Here is a 20,053-nt window from a genome sequence, read left to right as displayed (position 1 = left end):
ATACCAGGAGAAACTGGACACTGAGGAGTCACACAATGAGACGTTTCATTATTATCAGTGGGGAGAATTATTATTTCGAGCACATCAGTGCCTGACCACTTTATAATGTTATGCGCTAATCTACCTGCTTATTATTTGTATTTCATATAGGCCTAACTTTAGCCCAGGGGTTCTCAACTCTGGCCCTCGAGGTCCACTGTCCTGCAGAGTTTAGTTCCAACTTTGATCAAACTCACCTGCCTGTAACTTTCTAGCAATCCTACAGCGCTTGTTGGGGTGTGTTTGATCAGGGTTGGAGCTAAACTCAGCAGGAAAGTGCATATTCTGTAGTAACAGGCATGGAGCCAGGATTTGGCCACTAGATGGCAGACGCGATGCGCGTGGACATGGATGCGCATTCCATTTGACGACATTTTCGACTTAGAACCTTTTAGCTCTTAATTGAGCATATTAATTACTTAAAAAAATGACCTGAACGTCCATGCTAGACATAGTTTTGTCAGCAGAACTGTATAAAGTACGTATTATTCCACTGTAGCTCTTGACACGGCTATATTAGGCTACAACTTCATAGGCTACTTCTGTTATTGCCCAAGATTTTTGTGTTAAACATATATTCTAAATGTTTATTTATACGTTTACATTATTTAAGCTATATACAGACTACAAGTACAAATGACACAGTTGATAATGTACGCACATTATGCTGAATGGTGATTTCAACCGTAACGTTGACATCTTGAACTTCATTTGCTTGTAACTTATAGACCAATATTAGAATATACGTTCAGAAATATGTCTTTCATCTCAAGTCTGATGATCTTTACCTGAAGTATGAGATTATTATACATAGCCTATGATGTATGGAATTTGCCAATCTAACGTTATTTGTTTATAACGGCATAGCATATCAGTCAGAAAGTAAACTGTTTCTCTGAAGCAGAAAGAGCGAGATACTCGGTGCCAGATTCAATAGACCAAATCTACTTTGTAAATGCACGTTTTTTTCTTCTTGCACCCCTCCTTGATGTTTCCTAGCTTCCTCCAGCAGTCGTTAATTGTGCGCGCGCAGCCCGAGTCTTCACTCCATCACATAAAGCCTGAACATCTCACACAGTCTGGCGATGCTTTTGCGCCACTGCGTGCATTTTGGACTATAACACTAAAGTTTGCCTTCTGGAGCACTGGTGCCCGTCCTCTTCTTCAAAGGTATTTTGATGTTACCTACAGAAATCTCAGGAGGAGTGTGTTTCAGCGCGAGGTAAGTTCACGGGACGCATAAGCATCACCTACAATCATCACACAAATGATAGACTACTTGAACTTTTCTTAGTGAGTTCACATAGAGACCTGCATGATACATTCTCATGACTTTGATAACACTTTTACATATATAGGCTATAGTCTATATTGTCTGCTGTAGTCTAATCTACTACATTTTAGGCTACAGAAATGCCAAGTTTTGCTGCGCTGGTGTTAATGAATTTGTTTATACATTCATTTATTTGCATCTAACTTTTATGTCTGATACTTTGAGGAAAACCTTAGCCTGTATTTTATGAGTTCAGGATTTAAAAAAATAACCTTTACAAAAGTCTACACTTCCCACAAGGACGTCTTTTCAGCATGTGTAATTGTGCACAAATAATTTAAAATGTCAGATTTGTAAAAATAGGTAACTCTGTACGGTACTTGAGTGTATTACAGCCACAATTTAGTTTCTGTAGCTTAAGTTTATAGATTGGTTTCGAGTAAAAAATTAGGATCGAACTGATGTCTTAGAAAGCACCGCTATTTCACACATAAGCAAAACACTCTATTGATATCGTTCATATTTACGTTTGCACTTTAGGCTATATCACGTCACAGAGCACTGATATTTCTTGTCATGGAGCATCTTCGAATATAAATTAACACTAAACTTTCATTTAAACAATGAAATTAACGCACATCGATATAAACTTTCATTTAAACAATGAAATGAACGCACATCAATATATCATATCATGAATTCATCAATTGCATCCGTTTGGTGTCGTAAAGGAATGAGTGTTTATACTAGCTACGAATGATAAGTTGATTTTTTTTCTGTCAAACATAAGCCTAGACCAGCCGCAATCATTATAACATGTTCCCTTTATACGACGACAATTGAGCAATATAGCCAATGTAGTCTACGTAAATTTAACAGACAGTATTCAAATATATTTTCGATCACATGTAGCATATAGCTCCGTAAAAATAAATAATTTAAAAAATATATATGAATATATTTTATTTATATTATATTTATATTTTATATACGAATATATTCCTCAGTGAGACTGATGACCCGTTATTAACTCCCGTATTTTTAATAATCAAACTCATGCAATTAACTGCATTATTAATGGGGAAAGAGATCAGACACGCAGCGTGTGATGAGAAAAAAACACTTCAAATTCACCTTTAAATTTCCAGGCAAGGGGTTTTTCATAAGCAGAAATAAACGTAGTAATAATAATAATTATGGATTAATAATTTAATCACCAACAAAAATAAAAAAATACAACCTAAATATTCTAAAAGCAGTAGGCAATAAAATACAGAATTAAGATTTCCCTCTTTTTCCAGAGTTTTTCAGTCATATCATAGCCTATTACTTCAATGAGTGTAAATCTCAAATATAGATGAAAGCTTCATTCTAAATTACAATAATCAAAGCATTAATCACGACCGTCATCCCTTATTATTTCAGAGGCAATAGGCTTCCTGATTTAAATCTGACGGCGACGGCGCTGGACCGGGAAATATTTGATGATTTTGTTTTTGCGTTGTTTCGTTTTGCCAAATATAGTCTACCGAAGCCGCGCGCCTTAATAATAATAATAATTCACCTGCAAGAGCTCCTAAAACACAAAACACCTCCAGTCCTTCTCACACACATTCATTAAACACTTCCCTTTTATATAGTGAGATCAAATAAAAGAGGTTATGTCTTAATTAAAACAGATAAGAGAGAACGCGTATGAAGAATAGGCTACACTGTAAATAAATGTTACATTTACGGTAAAAAAAAAAAATCCAAGCATTACGAGATTACGTTTATATTGTAGCCTGCTGTTCCTGACTTTACATGTCATTAAATCATAGCATATCAGTAGGCCTATACCAACATATATATTTCTATATTTCTAAAACGTGACAATAACGGTGACTTAAGTTCAACAAAACTTCTCCAGCAATCTCCACGAACACTAAACACCTTAACTGTTACACACGACTAAAATACTGCAGTAAACATGAATTAAACTACATGCAATGCCATTAAAAACACTCTTATACATAACCGATAACAAAATAACTATAAATATTCAAATGAAACATAAACTTAAACAAATGTGATGCTTCATGAAAGGAATTCTGGGCACGCCCCTTTTCCACCATAAGTTACAAGAGAATTATAAAAACATAATTTAAGCATTATAAATGTCAACATTATAACGTAAAAGTATGTGGTAACACTTTACAATAAGGATCATTAGTTAACATTAGTTAGTTAACATGAACTAAACATGAACAATACTTCTACAGCATTTAGGCTATTAATCTTATATAATTAACGTTAATTATAATATTTACTTAATTATAATATAACATTTTAACAAAAGTTGTGCTTGTTAACATTAGTTAATGCACTGTGAATTAACATGAAGATTAGTAAAAGTTTAATAAATACTGTAATAAATATATTGTTCATTGTTTGTTCATGTTAGTTTATACAATAACTAACATTAACTAATGAAACCTTACTGTAAAGTGTTACCAAGTATATGTACCGTTTTAAGGTTAAATATAATATACATTGTATCTGCAAATTACAGTGTAAACCATTTCTAGTTGTAAAATATTTTTTACAGTAATATTAAATGTAATGTTATTTTTAAAATATATTTTTAATTGTATATGGTAGGGTAACTTATGGTCAACATTTGTTACCATAGAACCCATTTTTATTAAAACTATTAACATATTTTAGAGTGCACATTAAAAACGGGCCCACACTGCAGCTGATTTTGGCTTTTACTAATGAAACTAATGATGCTCTGTTTCCTCAGATTATGCTGCAAATATTTTCAGTATTTTCACAGTAACATTACATTACAGTGTGCTTTTTACCCACAATACGTGTAAATATAATAATAAATATGATAATAACATTGAGCAATCACAAGCAGCTTACAATAATTCCATATTAACACAGACTGATTGCTGTCTTTATATGTACGTCTTTGTTGTTTTTCAGTCAGCACTCCAAAGAAGGAAGAAACAGAATGAAAACAGAAGAAAACCAATCATGTCTTCAGCAGGTCCCCTCCGCCACACCTTACAGTGAGACCCTTATTCTTCATTTATAATTTCTTAATCTTTCCATATTAATATCAGTGCTGTAATGTGTGTGCCTCGAGTCCCTCATGGCACATTTGTGTGTGTCCTGTCAGCTGACACCTGTTCTGTTCTTCTCCACCAGAGCACGTGGGAGGAGGTGAGGTGTGTGCAGGGTGCGAGTCTTCCATCGCGGACCGCTTCCTCCTGCGCGTCAATGAACTGTCCTGGCATGAGACATGTGTCAAGTGTGCGGTGTGTCGCAGCGCGCTGAGCGGGACCTGCTACTGTCGGGATCACTTGCTTTACTGCAAGCATGATTACGAGAAGTAAGACAGTTCAATATGCAGCGTGTGCCTGTATACACTCCATCAAAGCCCTAGTATGACAAAACATCCCATTTTCTGCGTAGATTAACGTGAAGTACACCAGAACATTCCCCTAATCTCTCTGCAAATGCCTCATGGGTGTGTTGATCTTCTGATCATGCTGATGCTCTATTGTGGAATATAAGGAACTTTGGCTACACTTTATTTTAAGGTATTGCAATTGCAGTGTACATGCTTACTATAGATTTAGGGTAAGATTTAGGATTGGTTGCTATACTATTGTATATTGTAGTTGCTATAGTGTACTATATTACTATAGTAAGTACATATAGTGTGTAACAAGGACACTGAAAAATAAAGTGTTGCGGGAATTTCCGTTAGAATGTGTAGTTAAATATTGGTGATGGTAGGTTTAGTTGATGTATGAAGAAGGATAGGTTCAAAACTGCTTCTTAAAGGCATAGTTCAACCAAAAACAGACAATTCTGTGATCATTAGGTTTGTTTACTAATTTTCATACATCGGAATGAATCCAATCTGATTTCATATTCTGAAAGTTCAGTTTATATGAACCCTAAATGTTGCAATCCGGTTCATATATTTGATTACATGTGCATTACAAACCTCAGCGCATGCAGCGCTACCTCGGGTATAATTGTCATTTTTGCCTTGAAAGAAATAAGGAACAATGGCATACATGCCAGAAGAGCTTTTTTAGGAAATATTTCGTAAATATTCAGTCTCCTGCACTGATTAGTTTGTAAGACATAAATAAGCATAAGCAGTGACGCCAAAGGTATTTTTGAATCCGACTGAGAAAATAGATTTGAGCATTTACATGCTTTGTTTTCCTTATGATTGGTTTATTTTAGCTTTTGATTGGCTTATTTTATTTACACCACCCATTTCAATCTGATTTTAAATTCCATGCAGATCGTCATTCAGAACGTATCTATTTATTTACTCACCCTCATCTTATACCAAACCCAGATTCAGTTTTTTTTGTTGTGTTTTTTTTTCTGTGGGGAAACAAAGGAGAAATGTGAAGAACCAGAAAAAACATTCATATGACTCGTGCACCAAGTCTTTGGAATGACATGATGCGGAAATAATGGCAGAATTGACATTTTTGGGTGAACTATCCCTTTAACTGCTGGTTCTCTGATGAATCATTCTGTATCAGTTTGGGTCAGAGGGAGATTCCGAGAAACCATAATTTCCCAGTGACATCAGCAGGAGTGCGGACAGTTGAAGGACGATTTTGTGGCCTGTTATCACTGTTGTGAGAAGTGTCAGACACCATTGAGCAGTGTGGACACTCCCTCTGTTGCTGACATCTGGAGGCCAACCGAAAGGAATAAGACGGACAGGAGAGAATAAAAGAGGATAGAAAAGTTAGCAGTCAGTATTCCCAAAGGGAATATAAAATAATTCTATATATGTTCCCGGAAAGATAGATCACCTGAGATCCAGGACTGTTTCAGGATATGAAATTACCATACTAACTGCTTTTCTTCAAACCGTTGAAGAAAAATGGGACCATAGATTTGATAATAGTTTTGCATGGGTGCTTGCAGCAAGGATGTCATAATGAGGGTAAAAGTGATCAACGATTACAAATGAGATGGCTGTTCTGGGATCAGAGCACAGTGAGACTGTTCTTGTCAAAGCTGGTGCTGTTATTCCCTTGAGCTTGGTCAGTTTGTATTATTTGAATTCATTTATCATTTACAGTACATTCAAGACAGCCTTTTTCACGATATGGTGGAGATTCCTTTAGAGATTTAAGTTTTTCTCATTCTGTAAGTAAAGAAAGTAAGAAAGGTATAAGCGTTCCTGCTGCGCTTTGATGCTAATGTCTCGTTTGCAGATATTATTTGTGAATATTGAGACTGCATGGTATGTGGTGTATTTGTGGAGGAGACTTGGCACACTCTTGAGTGGGTGACCTTGAGTAAATCCACAACAATATCTCCCTGTGTTCTCCGCTGTCTGTCCGTCAGCACCCACCACTCCTGCGCCTTTACCAGTGCTCCATCTACAGCAGGTGTGCGCTCCATTTTTGGGGTGCCAAGGAATCTTTGATGGTGTAAAAAAAAAAAAAGGAATTTGAGCAACAACAAAAAGAAATACTATCTTGAGCTGACAATCTACTGTAAAAATATATTGTTAAGTGATGTGAAACCATACATTTCCTAGTTACGTTAAATTAAAGAAAATGTTATTTAAAATAACTGAATCATTACACACTATTTTTAAAAATCAGGTGAGGTAGAAATAGCCACACTCTTAAAAATAAAGGTTCCAAAAGAGGTTTTTCACAGTGATGCCATAGAAGCACCTTTTTTGGTTCCTCAAAGAACCTTTCAGTGAACATGTTTTAAAAAGAACAATTTTTTATTAGTGGGAAGAACATTATAATAATCTAAAGAGCCTTTTTCCACTATAAAGAACCTTGTGTGGAATGGAAAAATTCTTTGGGTGTTAAAAGTTCTTTATAAAACCATAGATGCCTATCAAGGACTTTTATTTTTAAGAGTGCACTTAAAGTCAAAATTAAATGGCATTCACATCCCATTTTAGTTTCCTATTATGACATGTTTCCAAGTGAAACAGTGTATTCAATGAGAAAAAAAGATGTAGGACAAGGACTTTTTTTCCATGTAGGGCAGTTTTTTTCATCGCAAATTAATGTCACGATGAAATGGAAGTAGCAACAGCTCTTTTCTTCCATACTGTAATGTACATCTGAGTCAAATGGAGAATTTAAAAAGAAAAAAAAAAAGTAAGGCGGGACTTAGTTCTGTTTGTCGGTTGTTGATTGGATGGAGGCAGGTGTGAATGAGAGTTAAAGGAACACTCCACTATTTTTGAAAATAGACTCATTTTCCAACTCCCCTAGAGTTAAACAGTTGAGTTTTACCGTTTTCGAATCCATTCAGCCGATCTCCGGGTCTGGCGGTAGCACTTTTAGCTGTAGCTTAGCATAGATCATTGAATCTGATTAGACCGTTAGCATCTCGCTCAAAAATGACCAAAGAGTTTAGATATTTTTCCTTTTTAAAACTTGACTCTTCTGTAGTTACATTGTGTACTAAGACTGGAAATAGGCTAACTTCCGTCAACATAACCAACGTGACCACCTGCTTGCACAGGGAGCGTGCTGGGGACTATTTTCAGGCGCTGCGTAATATCATTGCGCCGGCTGCACCCATGGTACGGCAGCAAAGTTCCTTGATTATTACGCTGGAATGAGAGTATAGTTCCTAGCCATATCGGCCTAGAAAATTGCATCGTTTCATTTGCCGTCGTTCTTAGTTCTTTAAGTAACTACAGAAGAGTCAAGTTTTAAATAGGAAAAATATAGAAACTCTTTGGTTATTTTTGAGCGAGATGCTAACGGTCTAATCAGATTCAATGATCTATGCTAAGCTACAGCTAAAAGTGCTACTGCCAGACCCGAAGATAAACTAAATGGATTCGAAAACGGTAAAACTCAACTGTTTAACTCTAGGGGAGTTGGAAAATGAGCCTATTTTCAAAAATAGTGGAGTGTTCCTTTAAGCAGACTAAGTGATTGGAGAAGTCCGGCATACGTCAACCAAAAAATATTTCACCGAGTTATGAAATATTGATTAAAAAATTTTAAAAAAATGTATGGAATCATATGCATGAATGAATTGTTCACAATAAAAAAATCAAAAACATGCATTTAGAAAATAGGTACATTTTAATTTCATGCCAACTTTGGATCACATAAAGTGGAAGTTAAATACCAAAATGTAAGATGTTGTGAACAGGGATTTATTTCAGATGACATTTTAATGAAATATTATTAAGACCAAACATTTTTCACTTTAAATAATTTACACAATAAGACAAATGTCAGTTTGAAGATCACAACTGCATGATGATTCCTCACGACACTTCGTCATCAGAAATCTGACTTCATTTACTATTCAGTTTTCAATCATTCCAGCAACATCTACACACATACCGAAACCAAACTCACAGGCAAGCCCCTATTCATTAAACCCACATTTGCTAACATCCCTAAAATGGTCAAATTCTCTCCATCACTGTCTTCCTGGCTGACTTCAACACACACAGCCATCAGATAACCATGCAGCCCAGCCTAATGAAACCAGTCCCAGACAAATAAAAGCTCTCAGCCCCAGGGTACGGTGCCTGGATCCCTGGCAGAAAATTAGACTAGCGAGGGTCTCAGAGGCCTATCAGAGCGGAGACAGGGGAGCGGATATTTAAGATGCGCTCAAGTTTAATAGATCACTCTGCGGGGTGGGAAACAGAACGAAAACAGCCCCCAGTGTGTAAAGAGATGCCAGTGACAACGAAAAATCACGAATGAGAGCTCTTTAATATCTCACTTGTTTCTCCTAGCATGAAGTCTCATGCTTCTCAGACCCAATAATATCATGAGTCTTACTGTCTTTTAGTATTTTAGAAGAGGTCTCAAAAATGTCCTGAACTGTGCCTGGATTTGCCAAAATATCAAAGTCTGCAATCAAAAGTCATAGATTTCCATTTATTCTATTTCAATTTATCATAGGGATTTTTAAGAAAAACATTTGAGACAAAGTTGATACTCGAAACTACGAATATTTCGGATTGAATGTGGATTCAGATGAATTTCGAATCCAGAATATTTCGATTCAGTTAAGCTCAGTCGACAGCATTTGTGGCATAATGCTGATTAACACAAAAATAGATTCAAGTTGTCCCTCCACTTCTTAAAAAAGCAGAAATCGGGGTTACAGTAATGGAAGTGTATGGGGGGAAATCAATAAATGTAAAAATATTCGCTGTTTCAACAAAATGCTTATTAACATGAATTATGATTTATTGATTATTAACATGATTTTAGTGTGAAAACATTCCTTACTAGCATTTTCTGTGTAAAGTTATATCCAATTTTACAACTTTGATGCCCTGACAACGTAACACCTAAAACCCTAAAACAATCACAAAAACAGCTGTATAGCTCAAATAAAACACACGATTTAACAGAATTATCTAAATGCTTTTTTTATTATAACTTCCACATTTCTGCAAAAATGTCACTTTTATTTGTTTGTGACGTCACTTGTCACCTTTTCCAGGTCCAAATGACCCGTTAGATTCCCAAATTAACTAAAAAACAGTGCTGATATACACTCATTGTATGCTATAATACAAAAAAAACCTTGATCCTAACCTTTATCTTAGTTGGCCAGACAGTGATTCATCTTTTCTGAAAAGCTTAGCGTAAAGATGTGCCATAAATAAAAGAGCTGTTGAGATCGTTTTCTCACTAGAGGCTTGGACCCGGAAACAGTATTTGATACGTCACAACTTAACAAGCGGATTGTGAATGTCTCATTATTACGTTTATTTTTACTTTTTTTTAAAGTAGCCTACATAAAGGACAAATATTTTTTTATGGTAATCAGTATTATGCCATTGTGTCGACAGAGCTTAACTTAGAATATTCCTTTAAATGCAATCTCATTTAGGTCTCCTGTACTTTGTAAGAGCAACTTCTGAATTATACATTTTTCGATGTCAATCATTTACAGTAACACCGTTCTACCGAAATCTTCAGTCGGAGTCATTATTATGAGCACTTCGGTTGATGGTTACCAAAATCTTCAGCTTTCTTTTGCTCGGTCTCTCTTCCTCCCAGTGCATCTCTCCTCTAGCTCGTCCATCACTGTCTGATTTCTAATAATATTTCTGTTCCAAACTTCATTTCCTACTTGTTGAGATTTATAGCCGTGATGACACCAATCAGTTTATCTCTCCGTTTATCCCACATTTTCGCTTAATCATCTCTCTGCTCGCTGTCTCTTTGTGTCTGTGGGAACAGGGAGGGGGATGGAGGGGGCTTGATTGGGAACGCTGCTAATTATGTTCTTAGACATGACTACAAGCTGTGTTGTGGTTAGAGAGTTGTTGTACTGTCACACAGGAATATGACACATGGGCTCTAGTGTAGGACGCTGCTGTACCTCGGATTCTTTACTTTAGTCAATAGTGCTTGCAAACTCCATTCGTTTTATCATTCATGCTGTTCTTAAATTGTGGCATATACAATCAGACATAATGCAATAAAGCAACAATCGACTGAAGCTATCTCTTTTATGTACATCTGGGTTTTTGTTCAAACTGTTCATGAGCAGCAGAACTTTTTTTTTTGGTCATTTTTTTCTATTTGGTGTTGTGCTGTGCACCATTTGAGGTGATAAAGAATTTCTTTTTGTAAAAGAAATGAATTGTTTTATTCAGCAAGATCGCATCGAATTGACCAAATGACAGTAAAGAAGTTTATAATGTTACAAAAGATTTCAGAATAAATGAAAATAAATGCTGTTCTTTTGAAAATTTCAATTCATCAAAAAAATCCTGAAAAAATGTAGAGAAGTAGTAAAACTATTCAACATTGATACATGTTTCTTAAGCCTCAAATATTAGAATGATTTCTGAAGGATCGTGTGACACTGAAGACTGGAGTAATGAAGCAAAAAAAATTCAACTTTGCATCACAGGAATAAATTACATTTTAAAATATATTTAAATAAAGAACAGTTATTTTCAATTGTAATAATGTTTCACAATATTACTGTTTTACTGTATTTATGATCAAATAAATGCAGCCTTTATGAGCATAAGAGACTACTTTTAACAAATTTTAACAACCCCAAAGTTTTGAATGGTAGTGTATATTACTTTTCTGAGCAATCAGATTCACAACGTTCACCTCTCCGATGATAAAATGAACAAAAAGGGACCAGAGTCAGATTTAGCAATAGACAACTACCTAGCAACCACTTAGAACACCTTAGCAACTGCATCACAACGCCATGGCAACCACCCACAACACCCTAGCATCATAGGAGCCACTCACTCCTTGTAAATGTCAAATTTCAGCTTCTAGTTTGAGATCAATGATACTGAACCACCACAAACCTACAACTCTTAAAAATAAAGGTTCTTTATTGGCATCAATGGCTCCATTAAGAACCTTTAACATCCATGGAATCTTTCCAGTCGACAAAAGTTTGTTCAAAAAGTTCTTCATACTAAGAAAATATGGTTATTTTAAGAACTGTTCATTTAAAGGTTCTTCTATGGCATCACTGCAAATATCCCCTTTTGGAACCTTAATTTTTAAGAGTGTAGTTTTAGCTTTAAACAAATAAGCTCGTGTGTGTAGTCCTGTTGGTGAATATGTTTACATGGTACTTCAGATGAGCCAGTGGGCTTATTAGTAATATTTTCGAGCCTGAATTACTGCCTTTGGAAAACATGTTTTGTTTTTGTTTTTCTATGCCTGAAGTTCCCGATGAAGCCCCAAAAATAAAGGTTCCAAAAGAGGGTTTTCACAGCAATGTGAACCATTTTGGGTTCCTCAAAGAACCTTTCAGTGAACAGTTATTCCACTTGTTTCTCAGTATGAAGAACATTTTAATAATCAAAGAACCTTTTTCCACTATAAAGAGCCAGTTGTGGAATGGAAAGTTTCCGTGGATGTTAAAGGTTCTTCGTGGAGGCATGGATGCCAGTAAAGAACCTTTATTTTTCAGAGTGTACTGATCAGACTTTTAAGGCAATGATAGAGGGAGAGAAGAGAAGACAGTGAAGGAGAGCTCATGGGATGTCAGAAGGCCATGGTGGTGACAAACAGAGGTGGAGAGAGGAAGATGACAGAGGAAGAGGAGAGATGAGCTCGAGGTGTCTCCTCTTGTGATATTGCCACTGTTTTTGCATAATGTGTGATGAGTCTCCATCACTTCGCCTCCCGCACAACAATTTCATTACAGACGGCTAATAAATGTTTCATGGCAGAACAAGCTGCTCGCCTTGGCTTTATTAAATCTGAGATAATAAAAGAAGAACGGCAAAAAATGAAAGCGGGAGGGGGAGAGATAGGAAGAATGCCATAGATATCCTCAAACAGGGCTGCCGTATCTTCTGTTTCTGGGGCAACGAATCCCCCGTCCCCCCTCTATGTGTCTTTTTTTTTTTCTCGCACTGCCACAGAGAGACAGGAAATGAGAATCTGGCTGACAGGATATTGCGTTCTGGTGGCCTGGGGATTAGCTGTTTTATCCAAACACACACATACACACACTCGCAGACTCACTCTCGCCTCACACAACTCAACACATCGATCCTGTCGGTCCCTGAACCCTTGAGTATCACACACACACACACGAGGGATGCAGGAAACTGACGTGTGATTGTAACGTATGGACAGGTTATGCTGTCAGTCAGGGAATGTATCACAATAAGTACGTCAGCACACCAATAGTGCATATTTGTCACCAAAGTTAGTGTGAAATTCTCTATATAAGACGTTACTTTATGGGATATTATGACGCCCATCATATTCTACAACATATCCACTGTCAGAATCAGTATTTCCTACAAACCTTTGCTCTGTTGACAAGTGGCTAGTGAATTACAAAGAATTACCAAGGATTTTGTAGTATTTTGAAGAATGAGACATCAGTGGAAATGTGTCGAATGCATAGTTTCCCAAAAATCGTCACAATTTCCTTGATGTCGTTCCAAAGCTGTACGACGACTTCTGTGGAGCAAAAAAGAAGATATTTTGAAAAATGTCACAATGTTTTTTAAGTCAGCGGGGTCAAATATTGTTTTGGACCCTACTAACATTCATTGTAGAGACAAAAATAGTTTAACATTTTTCTAAATAGCATAGAAGGAAAAAAGTGGCACAGGTTTGGAACGACATGAAAGTGAGAGTAAATAATGAGAACATTCATTTTTGGGTGGACTGTTCCTTTAAGAATCTATTTCTACCTGATAGAATCCTTTAAAATGTATTTCGCTAGTTTAACTAAATGTTATCTGGTTGATTCAACGATTTTAAATATTTTTTATGTATTTTCCTGTATATAATTTGAATCATTCAGATGATTTGAAGTACATTTTGGTGACCTGACCAGCATTTTTACAGCGTTGGCAGGGCATTGCAAAGCAGAGTCATCCAAGAAAACATACTGAGACAAAAAGTTGGTCATATGCGGTTCCCTTCTCTACATCCAGAATGTTTTGTCCATTACAGACTCAAAAACAGCATGAACATTTCTCTGTTCTATTGGTGCAAATCCAGAACAGAAAACAGTTAGTAAGCATATGAGGAATTTTAGTGATAAGTAAATCATTTTCATTATGAAAGGTATGTCGGTAACTCTTCACAATAAGGTCCCATGCATTTACTAACATTAATGAGCAATATATTTGTTACAGTATTTATAAATCTATAAACCGTTACTGGTATTTTTCACCCATGATTTTTACATGACCATCTACAAATATTGAGTCTCATTAATACACTAAGGCATTGTAAGAAATATAATTTTAACTTTATTGCCACCTTGATAGGCAGTACACTTTCTAATAAGCCTGTTGAAGTGTTCTTCAAATGACTAATAAGCCATAAATGCATATGAATTCAGCTAAGAGTGTTTTAGAGTGTACAATGACACTAATTGTTGTTTTATTAGCATAAACCCAAAAGTTATAATGTGTCTCAGTGCAATCAAAACATAATTAGACAATTCAAATCTGCATGCCACTAGTCGATTGTTATTGTTTGTGCATAGCAGTGTTTGCATGCTAAGTTCAAAAAGGCAGATTTTTTTAGCAAGTACGTACTGAAGTGTGCATCTGTGACATGATTGGGGCAGAATAATATGTGTCAGTACTGAACGGTTTAGCTGCTCACCTGTGCTTTCTCTTTTGTGTATGAGTGGTCTGATGTGTATATTTTTATCAGCTACCTGTTGGTTTTCTCATATCTCATCATTGTGAATATTGGTGTGTCGGGGAGGGAGGGAGGGTGGCGGGAGTGGGTTGTGGGGAATGCTGGGAGATTTTAATAACGCAGAAGCAGTGCAGTGAGATTTAATAAAAGAAGATGATGTGATTACTGAACCCTGGCTCTGAGCCACCTTCCCTCACAGCAATATCCGCTCTCTTTCTTTCTCTCTCGCTCATACACACATATACACACACACACACACACACACACACCGCACCAACCCTTGCAATTATGTGTACATGTATGATTTACATACTGCCTCCATATATATATACAAAATGCACCAAAGTCTGCAAGATAAACCGCGCAACTATGACAGTAAGTGTTTGATTATGTAAAATTATGTGTTCATGCATGGATTAGGCCCCCACACTATGATTTGGCTATAGATTCATGTAAAACTTTATTGAATTGGCATCATGAACACAGCTTGTACGTACATAGCGCCTGATTTCCTTCCTGCACCCAGAATTTCTTTCCCCCAAGGTAGTTTAATCCTCAGTTAACTCTGATTTTTCTGCGTATTTTAAGTACAAAATGTGGTATTATTTCTGTAACTATCACGTTTAATGTGTCTGTTTCCAGTTTTTTTTTTCTCTCTCATTTTAAAGTTTGCGGGTGAATGTCATGACCCAATAACATTTCTAGGTTACATTTCACCTCAAAATCAAAATCAAAATATATATATTTTGCTTAAAGTAAATGGAGCCTACTTTATGACCAATAAGAAGTTTTTACATTGTGTTAATATTTTCATGACAATAAAAAATATCTGACCCCAAATTCTCATGACTGCACACACAAACCAACAAACAAAAAAAACCAAAGAAATATTTTTCGAAGTTGTAAACAAAAAAGATTATTGGCGTGTATTTTTACTGGAAAATACAATTTCTGTCTTTCTATTTCAAAAGTTTACATTTAATTTAGTGCCGTTTCTTCATAACTGTTTGTGAAATTTTTGCGTGAAATTTGTTTCAAAGCCAATTTCTTTTCCAGTGTATCAATTGTCATTAATTTGTATCTTTTTTTATTCAGATACGACTGTGATTTAGAACTCGTCAGTTTTTTCATCACATGATTGTAATGAGAATGCCACTTTTTTGCATTATTTTACTAAGAATTGGGTAGAAATAACTTGAAATATTAACTATAAAAATTGTGTCATAGAGCCAAAAAATAGACTTCATTGTCCTTAAGAAAAATTTAGTTTTTCACTTATTTCTTTCGGATTAGAGGTGAAATATGACAGGTTTCATGAGATTTACTCTCAGAGTCAGTTGCTGTATGAGTTTTTAGAGTTGGTCTTCTTTGTAGGTGGTGATTTGGGTAATTTGGCATATTTGGCAGATGGATTGAGACAGATTAGCCATAGCAGCTGCGTTTCGGACAGGATCATCACATCCGTGCAGATTAGAGGCTATAATGTGTGGACCTGGCTGCCTCTCCCTTCAGCAGCTTTATGATATGACACCTTCATCTCCTGCACTCGGTGCTCCTCAACACCCACAAACACACACACACACACCAGAACTCCCGCCATCCGTCTCTGCAACTGTCATGAAGTCTGCGTTATCCATCAAACATGCATTTCATCTGTTCCTCACCTCCAAAATGTTTTGTGTTCATCTTATCATGTGTGACAGCATCTATTCTTTTATGTGCCACCTATATATGTGCTTTTAGGTCACTAATGCAGGTATCCCTATTATTATTGCTTATATTTAGGGTTAGGGATCTAAACAAACCCTTAAACACAAGTAGGAATAGTTCTTGTCAGAATTGTCATTTTGGTTGAACTATTACTTTAAATAATACCTTGTCCTGCACCATGATAGTATGATACGTAAAATTGAGTGGCTTTTGATGATTTTCACTTGGTTGGGGAAAAAAAATGCATTGAAGGAGGGTCCCGAGACAACAATATCATAAGACTCGGGACAGCAAGCAACCACCTAGCAATTACCCAGAACACCCTAGCAACCACATAACAACACACTCACAACAACAGCCTACATTTGAAATCTACCCTTTTTTTTTTTTTAGTCTCGTTCAGGTGTTTGACAGTAACTTCACACTGGTTTATGTCACAATTTGGGTGAATGGTGACTGTTGCTTTGGCTTAATGAACTGTGCAGGAGGATTAGATTGTCATCGACACCACATGAGCATCTACAGGTTCATCTGTGGGTACCTGTCAATATTTATGAGAGTACATGAGCACGGCCATATAAAGGTGCTGGTAAATGTGTGTGTGTGTGAGTATGGTGTGTTTATTCGAGTGTGTGAAAAAGAGAGAGGAGAGATTAACCCCATGCTATCCTCAATCCCTGGTTATGAGTTTACAGCGTCTGTCTGGGCATCGCACTGTTTAAACAACAATCTAATTAATCCTGTCTTTATTAGTTTCACGGAGCTGGGGAGGGAGGCTGGGAGCGAGAGAGGGAGGACAGGGAATTCTGGCAGAAAATATCAAGCGGTGAGGGAGGGGAGAGAGAGGAGGAAAAAACGAGGGGTTTGGTGGAGATTGAAGAGCGATAATGCCTTTAAAACAAATTGTGATGCTGATGAGCCTCTTAGAAGGAAAACAGTTTAAAGAGGCATTTTTCAGTGTTGGTAGCAGGACAAATGACCTTCTTAATACATTTGCTCACTTTTGCCCTGTATATCCCTGTATTTGTTAATCATTTTGGAAATTCATTAAGTTTTAAAACATTTGCTATAGCGCACTGTGCCAGCAACACCAAGGTCAGGGGTTTAATTCTCAGGTGACACACTGATAAAATGTACAGCTTAAATGCAGTGTAATAAATGTTAATAAAATTAACCCTGTAAAACCTGACATATGAAATAATATTTTTTTTTAATGAAAGTTTATTTAACGTTAGGACAAGATATAATATACATTTTGCATGTGTATTTTGTTCAGTGTCATATTTGATACATCAGGCTTTTATAAAGTGAGAATATGTAGCTCATACTCAAGGAAAAAACATTTATATGATCAAAAAGATGAAATTCTGATTTGTGATATAGCTTGTAATGTAAATCAGTGACATCTTGTTAAAAGTATAGCAGACTACTTGCATAAAATGCATATAAATTGCTACTCAATATGTGTCAATAATTTGTTTATATTTATATGCTTTTATGGTGAAAGCTTGGTAGTTTTTATTTTCATAGAATGCAGTGCAATACAATTGATGATTGAGAGATGAATAAATAAACATTCCTCAAAGGCCCGATGCATCAAATTTCATACATTTTAACATGATTTATCTTTTAAAAAAAATTATTATACAAGTAATTAAACCTACATTGATTCAATCCGGTAAATGTTCATTTTGAAATATTACTAACAATAAAAAAGTTATACAGTTACTTTATAAAAATCACTAAAGATTTGAAGGTGGGTGTTTTAAGAATTAAACTACTTGCTAAAAAAAAAAGTATAAACTATCAATCAGACAACAGAAGTTTATTTTTTTTCCAACAAGGTTTTGATCATGTTGATCATTTAGTGGCCTTAGAAATGTGTGTATCAACTATAATACAATAGGCTTTAAAGGGTTCAATGATAAATCTTTGCTTAGTTGCTTGTGTGACATCTAGTCCGTTGTCAAATATTGCCACCCAGTGTCACAGACAAAACATTGCATAAAGTGAATGTTCAGAAACACATCAATAACGTGTGCCCATGTGTGTGTCAGGTTGTTTGTGCGGAAGTGCAGTGCCTGTCTGCAGGCGATCGGCCGCTCGGAGCTCATCATGCGTGTGCTGGGACAGGTGTACCACCTGGGCTGCTTCAGCTGCTGCGAGTGTGAGCGCCGGCTGCAGAGAGGTGATGAGTTTGTGCTAAAGGAGGGACAGCTGCTCTGCCGGGGAGACTATGAGAAAGAGAAAGAGATGCTGGCTGCCATCAGCCCGGTCCCTACCGAGTCAGGTAACCTCAGTGACCTCGCTCTATCGCTGAAGGTCGTGTATAATTAAAGTCCAGAAATGACTCTTCACCTTTAAGCCAATGCTGTTTCCCCTTTGCAGTAAAGAGTGAGGATGAGGATGGTGGTGGTGTCTCTGTTGGTGGGAAGGCTGGGGATGATGGGAAGGAGCACAAGAGATCCAAGAGACCACGTACCATCCTGACCACACAACAGCGACGTGCCTTCAAGGCTTCCTTTGAGGTGTCTTCCAAACCCTGCCGAAAGGTTAGCGGTCACAGGCCGCTCGTGTGCATTACGTGTGGAAACAGCACTTGTGTACATCTCATGCATATACTATTGTTGCAGGTCAGAGAAACTCTTGCAGCTGAGACTGGACTGACGGTGAGAGTCGTGCAGGTGTGGTTCCAAAACCAGAGAGCAAAGGTAGGCTGGCATCAGGTTTTGGTAAATTCTGAAAACATTCCTGTTTGAAACACCATTTTGCTTCATCATGATTTAACCCAGAGAAAAGCAAAAATACCATCCTTGTTCTATCAGTAAATGAGATTTCAGTGTTTGTGTTATTTCTGAGACTTAAAACATGGCTTAAGAGAGTAGAACTAAAATAAACTGAAAATCAAAAACTTCATGTAACTGTAGATTTTTGACAAAAAAGTAAATGCTTGTCAATTGCATGATGGATACTTTAAGAAAGACAGATAAAAAAGACAAACACTTTCAGATAGAGAGATAGATATACAGACAGGCAGACAGATGACAGATCGAGACATAAAGCTTACTTTCAGAAAGACTGATAGGAAGACGGACTGAGATGGACGGACGGACAGACAGACAGACAGATAGATACTTTTAGGAAAAAACAGATGGATAGACACTTTCAGATAGATAGATAGATAGCAGTGTTGGGGAGTAACTAGTTACATGTAACGGAATTACGTAATTTAATTACAAAGTAAAAGTAATTGTAATCAGTTACAGTTACTGAGAAAAAATGTGTAATTAAATTAGTTACTTACTAAAATGTTAAGGATTACAAAGGGGGTTACATCTGCTTTTTTTCACACACACTCCCACATACAGATTTAATTGATTTCTTTCATAAATTGCAGTGACTGCTCTAAAATATGAAACACCAATGTTTCAGGAGTTTAGAACAAGCTTATTCGATAACTCTTTTATTTCCTATATGGGTTTATGTATAGCTATGCTTCATTTTTTAAAGATTAACTGTTTTTTTCCAAGGCATTGTTAGATTCCAGTGTTTACTGTCATAGCTATGTAAAGATTTTATTCCAAAAACAGTATCATAGCATAGCTGATAAAATATTTATTGTTATGATTTTAAATATGTATTTAACCTCAGAATGATCTCAAAGTAAGTCTGATTTTGTGGTGGCTGTGCTTCAAAGGGGACATTGATCTTCCACAATTTGATATGATTCTTTAGGGTCTTCATGAACTGTCTGCAACATACTTTGGTTAAAGTTCCTCAGTGGTCGTGTAAAACAACACCGTTTTTACCTTGCTCTGTTCACAGCGACTCATTTTGGGGCGTGTCCCTTTAAATG

At 36.4% G+C, this 20,053-nt stretch overlaps 1 protein-coding gene across 1 annotated transcript in view; it reads left to right on the top strand.

Annotated features, from left to right (window-relative positions):
• The first annotated feature begins 1,106 nt into the window (after nt 1-1,106).
• Nucleotides 1,107-20,053, top strand: part of LOC107670451 (LIM homeobox transcription factor 1-alpha-like) — a 22,568-nt gene continuing 3,621 nt past the window's right edge. Inside the window, exons 1-6 of the mRNA XM_016463054.1 lie at nt 1,107-1,261; nt 4,286-4,378; nt 4,494-4,694; nt 18,255-18,487; nt 18,586-18,749; nt 18,831-18,908. Coding sequence (XP_016318540.1) covers nt 1,218-1,261; nt 4,286-4,378; nt 4,494-4,694; nt 18,255-18,487; nt 18,586-18,749; nt 18,831-18,908 — 813 coding nt within the window. The 5' untranslated portion in view covers nt 1,107-1,217. The remainder of the gene's footprint in view (nt 1,262-4,285; nt 4,379-4,493; nt 4,695-18,254; nt 18,488-18,585; nt 18,750-18,830; nt 18,909-20,053) is intronic.

This window comes from Sinocyclocheilus anshuiensis, unplaced genomic scaffold (assembly GCF_001515605.1).
Source record: "Sinocyclocheilus anshuiensis isolate Anshui unplaced genomic scaffold, SAMN03320099.WGS_v1.1 scaffold476, whole genome shotgun sequence".
Classification (NCBI taxonomy): domain Eukaryota; kingdom Metazoa; phylum Chordata; class Actinopteri; order Cypriniformes; family Cyprinidae; genus Sinocyclocheilus; species Sinocyclocheilus anshuiensis.
The sequence above is the reverse complement of the archived record's forward strand: the minus strand, read 5'-3'. Positions and strand labels throughout refer to the sequence as shown.